This window comes from Acinonyx jubatus, chromosome B1 (assembly GCF_027475565.1).
Source record: "Acinonyx jubatus isolate Ajub_Pintada_27869175 chromosome B1, VMU_Ajub_asm_v1.0, whole genome shotgun sequence".
NCBI classification, from domain to species: Eukaryota; Metazoa; Chordata; class Mammalia; order Carnivora; family Felidae; genus Acinonyx; species Acinonyx jubatus.
In genome coordinates this window covers 140,164,890-140,186,016 of record NC_069382.1, presented here as the reverse complement: position 1 = coordinate 140,186,016, position 21,127 = coordinate 140,164,890, and the positions used below count along the sequence as shown (strand labels likewise).

The window sequence follows — 21,127 nt, the reverse complement described above, 5'->3', positions numbered from 1 at the left end:
GTCAGTTGAACATCTGGCTCTTGATTTCAGCTCAGGTCATGATCCCAGGGCCATGGGATCGAACCTCGAATCAGGCTTCACAGCCCTGCTGTGAACCTCTGCCCCTCCCCTGCTTACGTGCTCACTCTCTCTCAAAATAAAAAAAAAAAAATTTTTTTAAAAACAGGCTTCCATCCAGCTTGGAAGATCAGGCAGGCACTGGAAACTGGGGTGTAGCCCAGGGACTTGAGGCTCAAGATGAGAATGTACTAGCTAAGAATTTGTTTTGAAGCTCTCTCCTGAGATTCTCCTTTGGAGTCCAGCTGGCCTCAGAGTCAAGATAGAACTTGTAACTACAGGTGGAAATTAAACAGCCTTGATAGTGAAGGGAAGGAAAGGTAGTTACCCATTAGAAACCACCAGAAATCGTCACTTCTGAGGAAGACCATACTGGATGAATTGTTATGTTCTTCCTAGGGCAAGGCTACCCTGTTTTCTAGAGACCCATCAGCCTGCAGATAATCTAACTGAGCTGTAGGCGACATGACTGTTATAAAAGGTGGTTAAGGCCACCCTTTGGAGCCTTATAATCTGTTGGGTCCTGGCTTTACCACTTTCATTGTGATCTCAAGCAACTTAAAAGCATACCTCAGAGATACTGCAGGTTCACCTCCAGACCACTGCCAGAAAGTGAGTCAGATGACCTTTTTGGTTTCCCAATGCATATAAACTTAGGTTTATCCTACGCTGTAGTCTTTTAAGTGGGCAATAGCATCATGTCTAAAAAAAAACCAGTGTATATCCTTTACTTAAAAAAAAAAAAATTGCCAAAAATCCTAACCATCATCTGACCTTTCAGCAAGTTGTAATCACTGATCACAGATTACCGTAACAAATGTTATAATACTGAAAAAGTTTGAAATGTTGGCAAGAATTACCAAAATGTGCCACAGAGATAGGAAGTGAGCAAATGCTGTTGGAAAAATGCTGCTAATAGGCTTGCTCAATGCAGGGTTGCCACAAACCTTCGTTTTGTAAAAAAAACACAATGTCTGTGAAGCACAATAAAATGAGGTGTGCCTTATTTAAACTACCTGTGCCTCAGGGTGCCTGGGTGGCTCAGTCAGTTAAGCACCTGACTCATGATCTCAGCTCAGGTCATGATATCATGGTTTGTAGGAATGAGCCTCATGTCTGGCTCTGTGGCCAACAGCACAGAACCTGCTTGGGATTCTGTGTCTCCCTCTCACTCTGCCCCTCCCTCTGCTCATGTGCATGTGTGTGCTCTCCCTCTTTCTCTCAAGATAAATAGACATTTAAAAAAATTACCTGTGCCTCAGTTTTCACTTCTGTGAAACGGGGCCATGTCTCATGGGGTTGTTATAAGAATTAAATTTGTCATGTAAAAATACTTTCTAAATTATAAAGCCTAACACAGGTGCCAATTTGTAATATTTTTAAATGATGTTTTGAGAATGCTGTGCTAAACTCAAGACAGATTTTGTCAGGTCAGTCCCACTCTTGTGTGACATATGTTCTTGGGTCCAGAATTCTCCTGAAGAGGATAGGACAGTGTTGGAGTGAGTAGGGACATACAGCATTTAAAAGAAATAAAATTTCTAGACTGTATTACATTAATCCTATAGTAACCAAAGGAAAGGAAAAATGATGGGGCTAAGTTGAAACTCAGCCTGTGGACCATAGTGACAAACACCTTGGAAAGGTATATTGTAAATGGCAAATGATTACTTTTCCACAACTTGTCTATACCTTGGTACCTTGGCTTCCATTCAGACTTGCTTCCCAAGAATATAAAGCAACAGCTGTGGGAAAGCTTGGGGGATAGGTTCCTGTGTTGGGTGATAGCAAAGGTTGGAAACATTCAGGTTTGTGATTCAGAGGCATTAAAATAGTCTGGAATGTCTATTATCTCCCCTAAACAGCAGAACGAATCTTGGATACTGTGGACACAAATGCAGTTGGCACGAGCTTAAAAAAAGTGCATGCAAGCTTCCTTCTAACACCCAATAATCCTCTTGGGCAAAGTGAGGATTAGGCCTTCCTCACAAACAAGGGGGTGAGTTCATTTTTTCTAAGATTCCTCAGCTGATGCCAAATTGAGCAAGGGACCTATTTTCTCTCAATGAATGACGGTCTCCATTTCCAGTTTTAAGGTCCACCCCTCTTCTCTAGGCAGGTTTAGGACAGGAGTGACTTAGTTTGCATGTAGATGGAGAGTGAAACGCTGGCTCCCACTGACTACATTGCAACCCCAGGAACCTTCCAGAGCCAGGAGGAGGGGAGGGATGTCTCGCTCCGAGCCTGATGTGGGAGGACTCCAGGGACTCAAAAAAAAAAAAAAAAAAAAAAAAAACCACCCTGGGCCCAAAGTCATGTTTTTAACATATCCATGCACATACATTCCCTGAAGTGCCATTTCTGTCCGGTGCCTGGGGCTCCTCTGATGAGAGGAGGCCCCTGGAAGAGCTCCTTAGGCTAATTCTGTCATCCTTGTGCTTGAGGAACTATTTCTTTCATACCAGCTGCTAGGTCCTCTGTGTTCGTCCCTTCCCAAGGGGCCTTCCTCATGCTCCATATTTCTTGTTAATTATGTGCAAAAAATCCTCCACCCTGGAGTTAAATATTTATATCCCTCCCTAAATGCTTTGGACATTTGCAGTTTTCCTGTTTTGAGGAATTAAAGAGCCCGTCATTATACCAACCATGCGGTCACACCCCTTGATGACTTATCCTGTTCGTCTCTCTCATGTAGACCACTGTGATCATGTGATCGTGGCTGTGTCTGGTAGTGGTTCCCACGAGCCAGTCTCCCTGGATCTCACAGCCTTGCCACAAGGCAGATAATACTCTGTCCCCTGTTTTATACATGAGGTCCTGAGGGTCAGAATCATGGCCAGGGACTGGCCGAGCTCAGATGCAACCCAGGTCAATCTGATCCAGATCGTGTGTGTATGTGTCTCCAGCGAGACTGGAGATCAGAAATTGTCTTTTATTCCACACAGATTCTAGCTTGGAACCTGCATGTAGAAAGCACTCATCACTTAATGGATGAAGGTACTCAGAAATTGTGTTTTCTCACTCAGGATTGTTACTTATGCCCTTTTTTTTCTCACCTCGGTTCATAGACCATTACAGGTAGAAGAAACCCTATAGCTCACCTGTCCTAACCCAGTGCAGGTCTCCCGGCTGCCGGTCCAGTATTATCTCCCTCTATGTTAGTGTGTGCGCATATGGCCATTTTGGGTGTTCTGCTTAATCATCCCAACTGCTTTTTCCTAATGTGTGGAAAGAAGGGAGGAAGTGTTACCAAATGTTTTCCTATGTTACTTCTACCACATTGCTGCTTATTCTCTCTCTCTTGCTCCTCTCACCTCAAGTGGATCCTTTCTTAATTTTTTTTTTTTTTACATTTATTTATTTTTGAGAAACAGAGACAGAGTGTGAGCAGGGGAGGGGCAGAGAGAGAAAGGGAGACACAGAATCAGAAGCAGGCTCCAGTCTCCGAGCTGTCAGCACAGAGCTCGATGCGGGGCTCGAACCCACGAACCATGAGATTGTGACCTGAGCCAAAGTTGGACGCTTAACCGACTGAGCCACCCAGGTGCCCCTCAAGTAGATCCTTTCTAACACACTGTCCTAGTGGTCATCGCTGGGACTATGCCATGCACTGTGGTCTGGGAGAGGGAAGCCATAGGAATTTGGACTGGGACATTTTGTATTTGGTTCCAACCTTACCCTCCCATGATGTAGGATGTCAAGATTGTTTCCTGTGTTCTTTGCTGTGTCAGCTGAGGGTCTGGGGGCTGATTGCATTATATTCTGTGCATCCCTCCCTACCTGCCTCATGAGACCAAAAACATACCTGTCTGGTCCAAGTAGGGCATCAGCAACAAAACTTCCCTCCGGGAAGACAGCAGTGCCCATCCACGTGAGACAGAGTGGGCAACTGCAGGGAGCCCACCAGGAAGCTGGCCAAATGTCCACTCGGAGCATAGTTTTATTAAATATTCATTGGGCATCATCTCTTAGAAGAGCACCTTACCTGGCCAAGGAAGAAAAGAGAAACTAAGACTATTGCATGGGGGTGAGGAGCACAGGCTTTGTCATCAGCCAGATCTGGATTTAATTTTTGTTCCAGTAGAGCGTGTTCAATTTTCTCTGCTTCTCTGAGCTTCCTTTTCCTCATCTGGAAAGTGGAGATGTAACAGCATAAAAGTACCTGCCTTAGAGACTGGTTGTGAGGATTACATTAGGCTGTGCAGGTAATGATTATGGCCTGGCTCGGAGCACTCCATAGGGTAATTACAGCATCTGGGACTGTGCTTTGATAAACTGCCCTCCTTGAAGCATATGACCAGGGGAAACAAGCATATATATAGACAATGAAAGAGAGGGAATGGAAAGGAGAGGAAGGTGTGCTGAGTGTGGACTACTCTTGTGGTCTCATGTACTCTCTCTCTAGCGCTTACCATGGTTTGTCATTGTATATTTGTACAGTTGTCTTGCCTGTCTTCCCATTAGTTTGTAATTTCACAGGAGGGGTCCACTCAACTGCCATTGCAAGCCCAGGGCCTAATCCATCGTGTGGTCCATTGTGGACCTTAGTGATTGTTGATGGAGGGGTTGGATGATTGGGCAGGGTATAGAAGTGGCCTCTGAGTCTTGGCATGAAACATGTGCTGTATGTTTTCAGCAGCGTGACCAGTGTTAGGAAGTTCTGAGTCAAAAACAGGAATGCAGTTTTGGCGGCAGAGGTAAGGATGAGGAGTCTTTCAAAATCTGACCTCATCATCTCTCTAGATCTAGGGACATTTAGGCTAGGGCTGGAGAGGGTCCCGTTTGGATTTCAGTAGCTTTCTATTTTCTTCCAAAGAAGCTTTCCCTTTGAAGAAGTCTTGGTATTAAATGTTTGTCACCTGTATCAATGGAGTCTTAGGACTGTAGGATCCAAAAGTAATACGAAATGAGAGACGGTGAGAGTTGGAGTTAGGGGCCCTGGCTTCATATGCCAGTTGTGTATCTTACAAGTCCTGCACTAGGGCAAGTTAGTGTCTCTCTGTGAGGCTGTGAATGTAGATCTGTTCAGTGGGGCTAAATAGTACCCATTCTATTGTGTAGGATTATTATGAAGGCCAAAAGGAATAATGTATGGAAGGTACTTTTAAGCTATAATGGGTGAGAATAAAGTAAGGAATTATTACAGTTCAGTGTAGAGATTTGCATGGTTCTTTGGGAATGCATGAGAGGGGGTGTTGGGAAAGAAAGATGGAGGCTGAATTTTCTCAGGAAGCGTTCATTTCTCTACTGATACTGGCTTCCCAGAAATTCTGCTTCCTCCTCCAACAAGGATTTTCAGTGGTTGCTAGAGCTCCCAAAGTAAACCTGCCACAAGTGTAGTCTTTCCACTGCCCAGATTTCCTCCCAGGAGAGATCTATCCACTTTCATTCCCTGACAAAGATTTCCCTTTAAAAATATGGAGAAACCAGACTCTTAGACTCATTTTAGTTAGGAAAAAAATAAGGCTAATTTACTTTTTCTGGTAATTATACTGTTAATCGTAAACAATTTGCAAGATACAGAAAAAGAAAAATATCATCTATAATCACCCAGTAGTAATATTCTGGTATATTTGCTAGTCTTTTGTTTTCATGCATATCTTTTTGTCTCCTATAAGTAGCAAAAGGGTGATGTGGAAGAAATGCCAGGCATGCATGGCTTAACATGTGGCAGTGCTTAAGAAAAGAGTATTCAGGGGCGCCTGGGTGGCTCAGTCGGTTGAGTGTCCGACTTCGGCTCAGGTCATGATCTCATGGTTTGTGGGTTCGAGCCCCGCTTCGGGCTCTGTGCTGACAGCTCAGAGCCTGGAGCCTGCTTCTGATTCTGTGTTTCTCTCTCTCTCTCTCTCTGTCTCTCTCTCTGTCTCTCTCTCTCTCACTCTGCCCCTCCCCTGTTCTCGCTGTGTGTGTGTCTCTCTCTTTCCCTGTCAAAAGTAAATATTAAAAAAAAAAAGGAAAAGAGTATTCAAAGCCAGTGATCTCAGGGGCATTTAACGAGGGGTGACATGGAGGAGAGGGTGTGGCCTTCAGCCATTCCTGTTTCCACTTGTTTTATTTCATTTCCTTTCTTTATCTGTAATGAGGATCATCCCTGTTTCACATGATAAGAAAATTCACTGAATAGCTGTTTTTAAAGTCCAGTATCGGATACATACCATGTGCCCAATAAATGTAAGTTTCTATTCTAAGTTAACATTTATTGCCAGGCTCTGTTCTAAGTGCTTTAGGCATATCAACTTGTTTAAGCCTCACAACTACCCTTTGGTGTAGGTGCTATTATCCTATTTTGTAGCGGAGGAAACTGAGGCATAAGAGGTTATAAGTGATCTGCCAAAGGTCGAACACCTATTAGGTAATAGAGCCCAAATAAGAATGTGAGCAGCTGGCTCCAGAATCCACATTAATCCATATTACACAGCCTGCCACTTATCAGAGTTGATTTAAGGTCAGGCTCTGAGTATTTGAGGGGAGGACTGTACTCCTCCAGTGGTAAAGATATCATCAATTTAACTATAGGGCCTTGCATGAGTGCCCTTTGTTTTCTTACGCACTTGCTCTGGGCTGCCTGTGCATAGGCTTCAGTGGGTGGAGGGATTACAGTCAAAGGTAAATCTGAAGTGATTAAATATTTATTAGGTAGGTGAAAAGATCTGGCCAGTCATCTGGCTTTTTCCCCTACCCACCCTTTTCTAGTCCTTGTGCAAGGTCAACATAGAAGTCATTACCTAAGATCTAGATATGGTTAAGCTTACTGTGGTTTCAAACATCATCAGAAATACGTTGAATGCCGGTGGTACAAATTGTACACGTGGATCCATTGGGAGGTTTCAAGGGATATGAAGTGAGAAAAAGCAGCAGCAAGAGCAGGAGGTACAGACGGACACAGTCTGAGGCCTACCGATCACAACGCCTGACTGAAGGGTTATGTGTGGCCTTCCTGGAGTGAGCAAGCTGCCAAATGAGGGTGCATGAGCAGAAGGAAGAGGTTTGTTTTTTTTTTAAGTTTTTTTTTTAAGTTTATTTATTTATTTTGAGAGAGAGGTAGAGAACGAGCAGGGGAGGGGCAGAGAGAGAGGCGGGGACAGAGGATCTGAAGCAGGCTTGTGCTGACAGAGAGCCCGATGCGGTCTCGAACTCACAAACTGTGAGATCATGACCTGAGCCAAAGTCAGGCACTTAACCGACTGAGCCATAGCAGGTGCCCCAGAAAGAAGAGGTTTTTAAATACAAATCAGTGACATCGCTATGATGGAGAGCACCAGATAGGGTTTAGGCCTGAGAGAATACAGAGTGAGCTTCCTAGGTGGGTACATAGTGATTTTAAAAGCAAAAAATAAAATTAAAAAAAGAGAGTAATGGAGGGACCCTGACCCAGAAGGCTAAGTCTAAATACATAGGGACCAAAAGGAATGGGGGGCTTTTAAAGAAAGGACAGTTCACTGAGGATGTCTGAAAACTTTGATAAATGGCTCAATCATCCAAGAATGGAGAACAGCTATATTAGGCTAAGAATAGAAATCTGTTCCCAATGGCATCAATTCTTCCACTCTTCTTCCAGACACTGGAGAAACCAAGAGTCCAGGCTTTTTACCCCCTCCAGGAGACGGAGGAGAAATGTGTGGGAAGCCTTTAGTAATGACCCTCAAACCTGCTACCGAGAGAGACCTGGTAATTAGGCCAGCTTCACACACGATGGACATGGAACAGGACAAAACAAAGCAAACAAACACACAGGAAACCAAGAACACGACTTTCAATAAGGCAAATTATGAAAATGAGCACACAGTGGCATCCAGCATAAATCCACAGGAATTTCTCCAGTGGGCTCTGAGGACAGGCTCAGGCCTATATAAATGCACTTCTGTCTGCTTAATCTGAGAAAGCATTCTGGCTGCTTCAAAACATCAGGCAGCGAAACTGCACCAGGCCGTGCCAACTGTTTGTTTGGAAGGCTCGGCCAAGGTCCCTCAACACCGGTCCTCCCCACCCCACAAACCCTGCTGCTAATGAGATGGACCAATAGGGCCAAACTGTGCTTTCTCAAAGAAATTGGCTGACAGTCTTGTAGAGAAAGCAACTGAAAGAAGAGAGAACCACCTTCCCCAAAACACGTGCAGTAAAGAACTTAATGCCTTAAAGAGTTGACAGGCAGAGAGCTCCATTCTGGATGCATCCCAACTAGTCCTTTTACAGTCTCCTGTGATCCATTCAACAAATCTGTATTATGTGCCTACTGTGAACCACTCATGTGCTAGGCCCTAGGTGTGTAGTGGCTTAAAAAAACAAAATTGGAGACAGACCAGCCAGGGGCCCAGACTTCACTGAGCTTGCCATTTAGTAGAGGAAATAGACCATGTGCCAGTGACTAATGACATGCGGCCAGTAGTGCCATGAAAGAAAAGACCAGGTGCCAGGAAAGAGACTTTGGCAGTAGATGGGGTGATGTTCGACCTGGGACCAGAAGGCTAAGGAGGAGCCAGCCAAGTGAAGAAATTGGGAGGAAGACTGTTCCAGGCAGTGGGAACAGCATGTGTGAAGGTGAAGAGGTTGGTGGGATGGGAGCTTAAGGCTGGCCTGTGAGGTCAGGGCGAAGTAGGAGGGTGATGTGTAAGGGAGGACTGGAAGCCAGGTCACTTGGGCCTCAACAGCCAACTTAAGGAACTTGAATTCTATCTGAAGTGCAGGGGGTAGATACACAGGGTTTTATTAGAAAGTGACATGAGCCATTTGCATTTTTTTAACTTATTTTTTATTTTTAAATTTTTAAAAAGAAATTTTAGAGTGTGAACAGGGAAGAGAGAGGGAGAGAGAGAGAGAGAGAGAGAGAGGATCTCAAGCAGTCACCAGGCTCCTCAAAGAGCTCAACGAGGAGCTCGATCCCATGACCTGAGCTAAAATCAAGAGACGGATGCTCAACTGACCAAGCCACCCAGGTGCCCTGAGCCATGTACATTTTTTAAAAGTGTCACTGGCTGCTGGGTAGACGCTGGATTGAAGGGGGACAGGAGTGGAAGCAGCCAGTGAGGAAGCTCTTCCCTGTTGGATGAAACACCGCAAAAAGGGAGCAATTGCTGCATTTCCCTAATGTTGTAACAGTCCCTGCCAAGGAGAGATGATTCTTTGCCACTCTGCCCCAAGACAAAATAAAAGTATTTAAACTCAGTAGAAAGCAGGAATCTAAAGGGATCTGGAAAGACCATTTAAAATGTCTGGCTCAGTTCCTCACAGCTCTTACTCCAGCTTCTCCAGGCCTCCCCCCAATTTTCATGCTGTTCAGGAGAGCCACAGGGAACAGAATGATCTGGAACTTCTGATGTTGGCTGACACTCAGTTCAGAAAGCAGTGAATAACTCTACTAAAATATCAAATAGTAAAGTAGCCAGTGTATATTCATGAGTTAGGAATATTGGGGGTGGTGGGGGAGAGGGTGGACAAAATATGAGTGTAATCATCACAGGAAGTAGAAATGGAGGCAGTTGGCCTGGATTTCTTGTTTCTTAACTGTCTGGGGAAGAAAGATGACAAGAGGATTGTGGTTCACAATTTTGTTTTTAGCTCCTCCTAAACCTTGATCTTGAGACTGGGGAAGAGCAAGAAGCAATATACAAACAGTTCCCCCCGCCCCCGCAACCCTCATTAGCTTTGCCAGCCAGTTAAGTGAACAAAAAGGAGATGGGAAGGAAGACACGTTACAGATCTGTTGAACATTTGGCAATATTTTGTTCATTTAACAAATGATTATCAAGCAACTCAGTGTGCCAGGCAGCAAGCTGGTCTGCTTGCCTTTCTAAGCATGTAGAGGAAGACAGACCAGCAAACAGGTGGTCAGAAGACAGTGTGCATTGCGCTTTGAAATGCACACCTATAGCTAGCACGGGGCGCAGCACCTCATGCCAACTTGCACCCGGAGGAGATGATGTCCAAACCGAAACCTGAAGGGCAAGTATGGATAAGCCAGGAGAATGTGGTGCCTTTTGGGATCTGGAAGTAGCTCCATAAGGCTGGAGAGGCATATGGTTTACCTCTGTATTTTTTCACTTGAACTTGTTTCATTGAGTCTAAGGCTTCTGCAGTGTATCTGTGGGTGTCTACCTTTGAGTATCTTTTAACTAAAATATAAGCTCATTTGGCAACATGTTTAATTGAAGTCCCCACCATCACCATCTCCACCCATTCTGACCAAATCTGGGTGTAGTTCGAAGGCCTACAGAATTTGTGATATAAAGTAGACAAGTTTGAAGCTTTTACACTGAAAGGAAGAAGAGTAACTAATGGTTGGTGATTTTTATCCCGTGTGAGTGTGATTCCATGTATGGTTTGAGCCAAGATATACAACCTGTCTGTCTTGGCGTATTCATCTGGAAGATGGGGCCCAAACAATTAGGTTTTGCCTTTATAGAGAAGTTGTGAGAATGACTCCTGGTATATGGGAAAGCACACATCTCCTTCTATAGGAAAGACTTGGAATAATCTGTCCCGGGCGTGTGGAATCACAGTAGCACCAGTGGGGCACGAGATCAGAGCACATTGTAGGCTTTGCCAGTTCCACTCTGCTGAGAGGCCGGAAGCATAGTAACCTTAGGTGGGTGGGAAAATGTGCATTGCAGAGACAGGCCAAGTTCAAGGTGCAGATAAGATAACTGGCGAGGGGATTAAAAGGCGAAGTGAGGAGTCCAACGGGGAGGTCTTTGGGGTAATAGGCTTCCCAACACTCATTCCAGGACTAATTTACGTCTAGATTCATCATGGATTTTTTTTTTCATTAGAACATATAAATGTTTTAAATGTTTGTCGTCCAGATGATTCTAGAAAGAGTTTAAGGCAGAAAAGCTGTGTTCTAAGTGCTGGCGATTCTTCCTGCATTCTCTCTAGCCTCTTTTCTAGTTTGTATGATACATCCAGAAAGCCCACTCAGAGAGTGCCAGGACCTCCATCTGGCCTCTGGAGCCAGCCCATCCAGGGTGGGGGGACCGCAGTCAGCAACAAGCTACATGAGTTCCATGAACCCTCACACCCAGTTGCTGACCTCAGTCGGTCTCCTGGAGGTGGCAGGTGACCAGACAGCCAGTGGCCTGGAGAGCAATGCTGGGGTGCCGGTCTCTGCTTTCCTAGGGTTGCGAGGAATCCTGTATCGAAAGTCCTTGAAAGGATGAGATCATCTCCTGTTCCTTGTGCTTCCATCTCTTTCCCATTTGCCTGTCCTTCCTGCCAACACTTCCCCGTGACAGTGCCCTCCTGGACCTTCCATCACCTGGCACCTCCCAGGAAGGGGGAGCGGGCGAGGAAAGAGGAAAGGGCTTCGCTGTGGAAGAAAGGACAGAGCCAGCAATTGTGGTTCAGGCCCCGAATGAGGAAGGTATTAAACGCCACAGAGGTTTTATGAAAGCTCAGGCTTGGCCTTTGTTCTCCACTAGCAGACACATAGGCATCTAGAGGAGACTAGAAAGGAAAGCTTGCTGTCAGAATGGATTATACCGGTGAGTGGTCCTGGGTGTGCTCGTGACGCACATGTAATATTTACATTCACACATCTGATGGTGAGATACCCTTGAGTCTGTTTTCCGCCCCCGGTTTAAGCCAGGTGGTGTTGGTGCCTCTGAGGGTTGTAGGAGTAATCCTAATTGGGGACTACGGGATGAATTCTGCAAAAGGCTTTGACATATTAACTCTCTGGCCAAAGCTCTTCCTGCGATTATTCCAAGCATAGATTCGGTCTTTTTAGTGGTGTCTGTTTCGTAGAACATCTTTGCTGAAAGGACCTCTAACATGGAGGTACTGCAGTAAAATGATTGTGAAAGTAAGTCAAATACCACCTGTAGGCAGTGTGCTAGACAGGTAACAGACATCATCTAGAAGACTTAGCAGCAATTTCGCAAGATGGGCATGATAATATTGGCTAATTTGCTGAGTACTGAGCATGTGCCAGGCTCTATCCTAAGTGCTTCATCTGAATTAGCTTCAGCTTCTCAACAGCTCTATGAAAAACGGTGTTCTTTTACGCCCCTTTCAGAGATGAGACAGCCGGGACACAGAGGGGTCAGAGTCACAGAGCTAGTCAGTAGGAAGAGTCAGGACTCCAAATCAGAGAGGCTGCCTACGGAACCAGCCCCCTAGTCATGCTGTGCCCTGCCTCTTATATTTATATTACAGATGTGGGCCCTAGGTTCAGAGGGCATTTGCCCAATGTCTTTCAATTAAGTGACAGAACCTCAACTGAGCCTTCAGACTTCAAGCCTAGACTTCAAGCCTTCATATTCAACTCCAGGAATCCTAAATTTGATGAGGAAAAAGTAATGTACAGAAAGGGGTAAGGGTACTTAGCTAAGGAAGCATATCTTAGAAATGGAAACTCCTTGGTCATCTCCCTCTGTGTCCTGAAATAAAAGAAATTGACAGCCATTTGATAATCCCGCCTCTTCTCAGCCAAGGCTCACACAGAGGAGAAGCTGCATGCATTTGCCTCTTCTCCGATTCCTGCTCACAGGACATGTGTGGGGGCCACCGGTAGGCTCTCCTAGTCTCAGAATGATCCTCAAAGACCCACACTGAAAACACATCACTGGTACCCAGCAGAGCAGAATAATGACAAAACTGCTTCAGAGCCTGATGCAGGCGACCGTCTGATCAAGAGGGGGCCTTGAAGTTAGGCATTTGGAAATTCAGAAGCTGAGAGTCTCCTAAGGGGAAGAAATACACCTGTTCTTGTGGCAGAATGTGTGCCACATATTGGTCACGCAGGGCTTAAAATTTTCTCTGACTGCTTGGGACTGGGGAGGAAAAGAGAATGGTGTTAGGGACCTGGAGGGTGGGAGGGTGGACTTAAATGGACACACAAAAGGCTTGCCTCCAGCACGGTGGAATCTAGACAATCTGAAACAGCTAAGGCTTAAGAGTTGGCATGCTCTTCTGAGCTGCCACTCACTGAACAGAGGAGGCCTGCTCCCCTTGGGGGTCACTCTCCTTATAATGAATTGAGAAGGGAGGCAGTGGTCTGGGGTGCCTGGGTGGCTCAGTCGGGTAAGCGTCCGACTCTTGATTTCCGCTCTGGTCACAGTTTGTGAGATCAAGCCCCGTTTTGGGCTCTGCTCTGATGGCACGGAGCCTGCTTGGGACTCTCTCTGTCTGTCTGTCTCTCCTCCTCCTCCTCCTCCTCCTCTTCCTCTTCCTCCTCCTCCTCCTCCTGTTCACGCAAACGCACTCTCTCTCTAAACATTAAAAAAAAGAAGGGAGGTAGTGGGGACTGGGTTTCAGGGACGTTGCCTGGCCATTTGCTTTAGTGAGTCCAGTTTCTCACTTATTTACTGATGGAGGCTGAAATATAGGGGGAGTTCACCTTCATTGTAGTGTCTCTTTCTTCCCCCTTGGTTGGAAAACCTGGTATTTTAAACTGGGAAGTCTACTTTAGTGCTGCACAGAAACATAGATGGGAAAGGATGAAGCCCCTCAGGCATGGGCCTGCCTTCTTTGGAGCAGAGCACTTCAGTGGGTGCAGGCTGAGAAGTCTGTACTCAGCCTGCAGTTCTGCTTTAACCGCTCAGTTAATTTTCATGCATTTTTCTTGTTGATTCATTAGTGCGCCCTTCCCATGAACACCATCGTATTTTCCCGTTTTCCCATTCTTTTGTTTTGCCAGAGATGCGTGTGCAGACCCAGGCCCTGCAGGTACCGGTACCTCTGACTCCCTCAGCCCAGAGCCCCTCACCTCGGACCCCCAGCACAGGAAAGCAGCATGGTCAGGAGGAGTTAAGCTTCGGCCGAAGCACAGGTAAGAGACACAGAGTCTGTGCGGAGCAGTTCAGAAAAGGAACTCGGCTGCTGGAAGAAAAGGGACTGGGGGCAAGGCTGGTCAAGATACAGGTAGGAGGGGCTGAACAAAGAGGTCTGATAGCAGCTCAGAGTACAATAATGATGGTTTTCAAAATAGGTTCTGAAGAACCCTAAAGTTCCCGGGAGGTAGTCTGGGGCTCCTTCAAATCATTTGAGTCAGATCTCTCTCTTTTTTTTTTTTGTATGTTTGTTTATTTTTGAGAGAGAGAGAGACATACAGAGTGTGAGCAGGGGAGGGGAAGAGAGAGAGGGAGACACAGAATGTGAAGCAGGCTCCAGGCTCTGAGCTGTCAGCACAGAGCCTGACGCAAGGCTCGAACTCATGAACCGCGAGATCATGACCTGAGCTGAAGTCAGAAGCTTTACCAGCTGAGCCACCCAGGCACCCCTGATTCAGATATCTTTTTAAAAACCACATCCGTAACTGTTTTTGAAACTACAGTGGAAAACACTCACAGCAATATACCAACCAAGGTCTTACACTTTGGAAATGACAAATGTGTTAAATTGTACAGCAAGATTAATTCATCTTTGAACTGATGATCATATAAAACTCTTGTCCTCTGTTAACTGAGGAGTGTCCTGAGATTGTAAAGTTAGCCTAAAAAACATTTGCAGCTACTCACCTGTGCATCCTCTGTGCTCCTGTGTGCTCCCACAGCTGTAGGAATTCGGTTAGTGGTAGAGGACAGGTCAGATTTGCAGAAGGTGCTGGCTACAAGGGAGCCAGCTGGCAAAGGCTGTTCTGGCGCCAGCCTGAAGAGGCAGAGCCCTGAGAACTATGTCCTTTAGCCTCCTTGGATTGTCAATGTAGAGAACCAGAGCCTTCTACTTGGGAAGACTCCACTGGGCTGTGTAGGTTGGTGTGGCATCAGCACCAATGTGCTCAAGGCCAGAGGTTGTAGTTAAGAAGTTACTGCGATAGCCTGGGAAGAAAATGATCAGGATTGAACCACACAAACGGTGATGGGACAAGAGAGGAGACATGATTCAAGATGAATTTAGGAAGCAGATCGATAGCAGATGAGGATGGGAGAAGGGAGAAGACAGATTAAAGAGTGTGACTTCCACGCTGCTGCCAGTGGGGCCCTTGGGAATAAGTGTGGGACCATTAGGCTGATGAAGGCAGGAAGACCATAGATTGACTGAAGCCGTACTTGAGCACTGGAATCACACAGACCTGAGTTTGAGCTTGAAACAAGGAAAAGATTTTATAAATTGATCTTTAACAGTTGGATAAACAAATGAACCTAATTGTATACCTGGATGGTGTCCTATCCATGAAGAGACAGTCTTTAAAATGAGCCGGGGTTGGGGCACCTGGGTGGCTCAGTTGGTTAGGTTCAGGTCATGATCTCACGGTCTGTGGGTTCAAGCCCCATGTTGGGCTCTGTGCTGACAGAGCCTGGAGCCTACTTCAGATTCTGTGTCTCCCCTCTCTCTACCCCTCCCCTGCTCACGCTCTGTGTCTCTCTGTCTCAATAATAAATAAACGTTAAAAAATTTTTGGGGGGTGCCTTCATCAGTATGGTCAAAGCTGGCCATCAGTGGTCTGTCTGTGTGAAGGGGGACAGGAAGGGAGTGGATGGGCAAGCAACTTCTTTTTAAAAAGGATACATTGGGGCGCCTGGGTGGCACAGTCGGTTAAGCATCCGACTTCAGCCAGGTCACGATCTCACGGTCCGTGAGTTCGAGCCCCGCGTCAGGCTCTGGGCTGATGGCTCAGAGCCTGGAGCCTGTTTCCGATTCTGTGTCTCCCTCTCTCTCTGCCCCTCCCCCGTTCATGCTCTGTCTCTGTCTGTCCCAAAAATAAATGTTGAAAAAAAAAATAAAAAAATAAAATAAAATAAAAAGGATACATTGCTCCCACGCATATCCCTTTAACTCCGTATACTCTAGGAATTTCACGTGTGTATCTTGACTCCACAACTATATTTATTGTAAGCCCCTGCAATAGCTGGCTTCCTCTTTCCTAGAGGAAGAGATCTCTGTATCCCAAGTGTTACTGATGTAGGCCTGAACTTGGAAATGGGAGTGGTTCTCATCCAATTATACTCCGATCCTAAATCCTGCCCATTTTGGGTTTTACTTTTTATTTCAAAATAATTTTAGAGTCATAAAAAAGTTGCAAAAATAATACAGAGATTTCCAGTACACCCATCACCTAGCTCTCCCTAATGTTTACATCTTTTATCATCATAATCCAAATATCAAAACTAAGAAATTGCTACTGGGACCTTATGAAGATAAAAAGCTTCTGCACAGCAAAGGAAACAACCAACAAAACTAAAAGGCAACCAAAGGAATGGGAAAAGATATTTGCAAATGACATATCGGACAAAGGGCTAGTATCCAAAATCTATAAAGAGCTCACCAAACTCCACACCTGAAAAACAAATAACCCAGAAATGGGCAGAAAACATGAATAGACACTTCTCTAAAGAAGACATCCAGATGGCCAACAGGCACATGAAAAGATGCTCAACGTCGCTCCTTATCAGGGAAATACAAATCAAAACCACACTCAGATATCACCTCAGGATGTGGAGAAACGGGAACCCTCTTGCACTGTTGGTGGGAATGCAAATTGGTGCAGCCACTCTGGAAAACAGTGTGGAGGTTCCTCAGAAAATTAAAAATCGACCTACCCTATGACCCAGCAATAGCACTGCTAGGAATTTACCCAAGGGATACAGGAGTACTGATGCATAGGGGCACTTGTACCCCAATGTTTATAGCAGCACTCTCAACAATAGCCAAATTATGGAAAGAGCCTAAATGTACATCAACTGATGAACGGATAAAGAAATTGTGGTTTATATACACAATGGAGTACTACATGGCAATGAGAAGGAACGAAATACGGCCCTTTGTAGCAACGTGGATGGAACTGGAGAGTGTGATGCTAAGTGAAATAAGCCATACAGAGAAAGACAGATACCGTATGTTTTCACTCTTATGTGGATCCTGAGAAACTTAACAGAAACCCATGGGGGAGGGGAAGAAAAAAAAAAAAGAGGTTAGAGTGGAAGAGAGCCAGAGCATAAGAGACTCTTAAAAACTGAGAACAAACTGAGGGTCGATGGGGGGTGGGAGGGAGGGGAGGGTGGGTGAACGGTATTGAGGAGGGCACCTTTTGGGATGAGCACTGGGTGTTGTATGGAAACCAATTTGACAATAAATTTCATATATTGAAAAAAAAAACAACTAAGAAATTGCTATTGATAAAATGCTATTAACTACAGGCTATATACAGAAGACTTTATTCAGTTTTTATCATTTTTTCCCCCTATGAATATCCCTTTTTTGTTCCAGGATTCTATATTGTATTTGGCATGTTTCCTTAGTTTCCTCTAATCTGATATTTCCTTAGTTTTTCCTTGTCTTTTCCAACCTTGACACACTGAAAGAGTATGGGCGAGTTATTTTGTAGAATGCCTTCTTTTTGGGTTTGTTTGATATTGTCTCATGATTAGATTGAAGCTATACATTTTTGGCAAGAATACCACAGAAGTGATGGCGTCCTGGTTGCATGTCCTATCAGGGATTACGATATGTCCATATGTTTTACTCCTGGTGATGTCAACCTTGATGACTGGGTTGAGGTAAAGTCTGCCAGGTTTCTCTACCGTACAGTTATTCATCTCTTTGTAATTAATATCTTGGAAGAGATAACTTTGAGACTATGTGAATATCCTATTTGTCCTCAGACTTTCTCCATTGGTGGATATAGTCCCTGCAACAGTGATTACTATAATGTTCTAAGGTGATTCCATATTTTCTTCATTCCTTCTGTATTTATTAGTTGGAATTCCTCTGTAAGGAAGAGCTGTCTCTTTCCCTACTTATTTTAACTGTATCAGTAAGGACTCCTTCATGTTTATTTTCTTCTCTGTGTTGTAATCCAATGCACTTTTGCTCTTACATTATTTTCATTGCTTACATTATTCCAGCTTTGGTCATTGTTTCTCTTTCAGGCTGGCTCTGGTCTAAATCCTGTCTTGAAATATGGAAAGGGGTGAGGTGCTGATGTCCTGGTCTTCCACTTAAGGCAGAAACGATGTGCTTATCAGCTTCTTAGGAGTCTTCCAAGTGTCGAGTTGGTAGGTTAGTAGTGGCCATTGAGCAAGTCTACTTTGTGATAAGTCGCAACTCTTGGAATTGGAAAGTGCTGGGGCTATTTCATGAGCCAATTCCAAGTGCACTGGGTCAGAGTTATAGATAGTTCCTTTTTCATGGAGCAAATAGCCAGGAAGGATTTTCTCATTTACGCATAAGAAAAACAAAAGAGTAAGAGCAGGAAACTCCATCCTCCCCCAGATGTAGACAGCGACCAGCCAGGCAACCAGATTTAGAGAGAGAAGCTCTTTCTGGCCCAGGGCTTAATATTCTCACAGATCCAATCCCATCCTTCCCTTCCGCTGAGACCCCTGAATGCTCTCTTACCTAACTCTGTCAGGAGGAATCCTGTGATCTCATTTATCTTAACAGAAACATCTCCGTAAAACCTGTCAAGCCTTAGGCCAGGCTAGTTCAGTGAGTTGGTAAAGGAGACAAAATGTTCTAGCTTGAAATTCAGTATTTCCTGAGCCAGTGCTTTCCTCCACAAACCTCTCCCCCCGCCCCCACCAGTCGTACCATCATTATAATAACTGCCTCATTTACTTACTAAGCATTTACCACATGGTGGTCTGTGCTCTGTAAAATAAATCAAGACAAGCAGATAACACAAGCTTAGGGTTTCACTCCTAATTCTCAGCGGAGCAACACAGTTCGTTCAGCTTGGACTTTGTACGTCCCTTGGCAGTGAGTTTTGTCCTGGGGCTGCTGACTTCGTGTTCTCCGGACAGTTGTGCTAAGCAGGTCTCAGGGGATGTTGATTTGGACCCCTGCCTCAGTAGCCTCCCAAACTGGGAAGCTTAAAGCAATTAACACACACTTTTGCAGACAGTGGCATTTTTGCATGTGGAGGAGGCTGAGGGTTTGGCAGAGATCATTCGAGGGAACTTCCTGATTCCAGTTTGATGCATTTTATCAGCAGATGGTTTTCCTTGCTTCCCTCCTCCTCCTGCCCACAAAATGGAATTCTAGCATTTCTGAGCTGCACGCTATTGTCTAAGGTGCTGGCTCTTGCCGGAAAAGTTAACAAGGGTCACCTTCTCTTCTTCCCTCTTATTTGGCAGGAATTGAATTTTAATTGGCCGTTTTGCAGAGGTGACTGGGAATGTGAGTCCCACCCAGCTAGCTGCACGCTTAGCGAGTTCCGGGTGGTTCGGGCGGTGTGACCGGAGGTGCAGGGGACTGTTGGGAAGCCTTTGCAACCCCGACAGGAGCAGAGAGGGCAGTAGTTGGGAGAGATGGCTTTTTATCCCAGCCCTGAATATGACATGCAGTTGGCCAGAGGGCTGTTATCTAGGATGCTTCTGTTTGCCACAAGGTAAGTCCACTACTACGTGAGAGAGTTCGCACTGTCATTGCAGGGTTCGAAACTGACAAGCCTTTCACAGGTGTCTTTTTGATGTTGTGTTATACCTGTTTATAAAAAAAAAAAAGCAACTGCATGCTTAAGTTTCTCATTATGTGCGCATTCATGTAATTCAGTACTATTAGTATTTCTGCATAGGAATGTTTAATTATTCTCTCCTGTGTATGTAGTCATCATATTTCCTTTTTTTAAGTTTCGTTTTTTTTTTAATGTTATTTATTTTTGAGAGAGAGAGAGAGAGAGAGAGCGAGCGAGCAAGGGAGGGGCAGAGAGAGAGTGAGACAGAGGATCCGAAGCAGGCTCTGCACTGACATCAGAGAGCCTGATGCAGGGCTCAAACTCAGGAACCGTGAGATCACGACCTGAGCCCAAACCTAGAGTCGGATGGACGCTTAACTGACTGAGCCCCCCAGGCGCCCCACAGTCACCATATGTCTTAGGATGCACGTGCGTATTTGGAGTGGCTTTTTATCTCCTTCCAATTAGCAATTGCTTTGTGTTGTGTACTTCATGGCTTTGCTTCCCCATTTCCCTGGGGAATTCCTAGATGACTGTTTCCATTTCTCACAAGGAATGGCTGTCTGTGTCCTAGCAGCCAAGTTCTTCTCTGTTCTCATTGCCAACATTTGTTGGAAGAGAAGGAACCTGTGACTGTGTTCTCAAAGTTAGAGGAAAGGTGGGTCTTCTCATTCAACTTTAAAGTTACATGAAAAGAAGTGGTTACTGAGATTGCCGGCTGTACATTATGTAACCCCATCACAGCTGAAGGTATAAATGCTTGATTATCTTTTCCCCATTCCCACTCATTTGAATCCGCTTTTATTCTTATATAATCTTGATTCAAAGTTTTTGCTCAGAGGTCCGCTTAATGCGAGTGCTTGCTTCTAGGGAATACTGTCACTTAAGAGAACATATGGCATGGGAAAGAACAGGTGGGTGCAGCAGTCATGGTCATGTTCTAGATCTCAAAGTGATTGGAGTATTGATTACTATGGAGATTCCTCTGATCATCAGACCATGTAAAAGGTAAAACTGAAAATATGAACTGCTTATTTTATCCAACACAGAGAAGGATCACAGGGCTGGTTTTTCAAGTTTTATTTGGCATTCTTTCACTTGAAAGTGAATAAGAGGGAAGCATTCTTCTGAGCTGTATTATTTTCTCCCCCACCGGTGTCAGGTTATGTGTGAGTGGTGGTAAGGGGTGGCTGGTGGTGGTTAAACGCCTGGTGTAAAATTTATTATGAAGATACAGGTAGGTAGGAACGGAGGGGCTGGAGCAAGTATTCTTAAAGTTTTTAGCTTCTCTGTCATCTTTTCAATCAGGTTTCAATGATCTTTAAAAGTTTTCTTTTAGTGAGCGATTCCTTTCTGGTATGATTTTTAAATGTAGATTCTTTTGACCACTGTTGGAGGTTTTTCTCTAAAAATGAATGCTTTCTGTCCTTTCCTTTGTTTTCTTGTTGCCTTTAATTGCTTATTTGTGGCCTCTTTCTCTAAATGACAAGCAGGTGAAATAAAGAAGAGAAAAACAATGGGATGCATCAGACTTATCCCAAAAGAGCCAGTGTCTTTAGTGTTGGAGGTTTGGGGGCCATCTATTTGTTTTTGTTTAATGGAGTGGTGTTTGGAAAAAAGTCCCTCCCAAAAGGTAAGGCTTTTGCCTCACACACACAAAAACCCTTCCTCCGCCTGTTTTGGCAAATGAAAAGCAATGTATACTTTGGCATTGTATGAAAATTAATTAGCTTAATTTTG

At 44.8% G+C, this 21,127-nt stretch overlaps 1 protein-coding gene across 8 annotated transcripts in view; it reads left to right on the top strand.

Moving 5' to 3' along the window:
* SHROOM3 (shroom family member 3) overlaps positions 1-21,127 on the top strand; it is a 321,642-nt gene that overhangs the window by 242,512 nt on the left and 58,003 nt on the right. For 7 of the 8 annotated variants that reach the window (XM_027058724.2, XM_027058719.2, XM_053217221.1 and 4 more), the window contains one exon: positions 13,691-13,822. In XM_027058724.2, the coding sequence (XP_026914525.1) occupies positions 13,691-13,822 (132 nt within the window). Of the gene's footprint in view, positions 1-13,690; positions 13,823-18,357; positions 19,322-21,127 lie in introns of those variants that run through there. The other variant, XM_027058731.2, reaches the window with a different exon arrangement.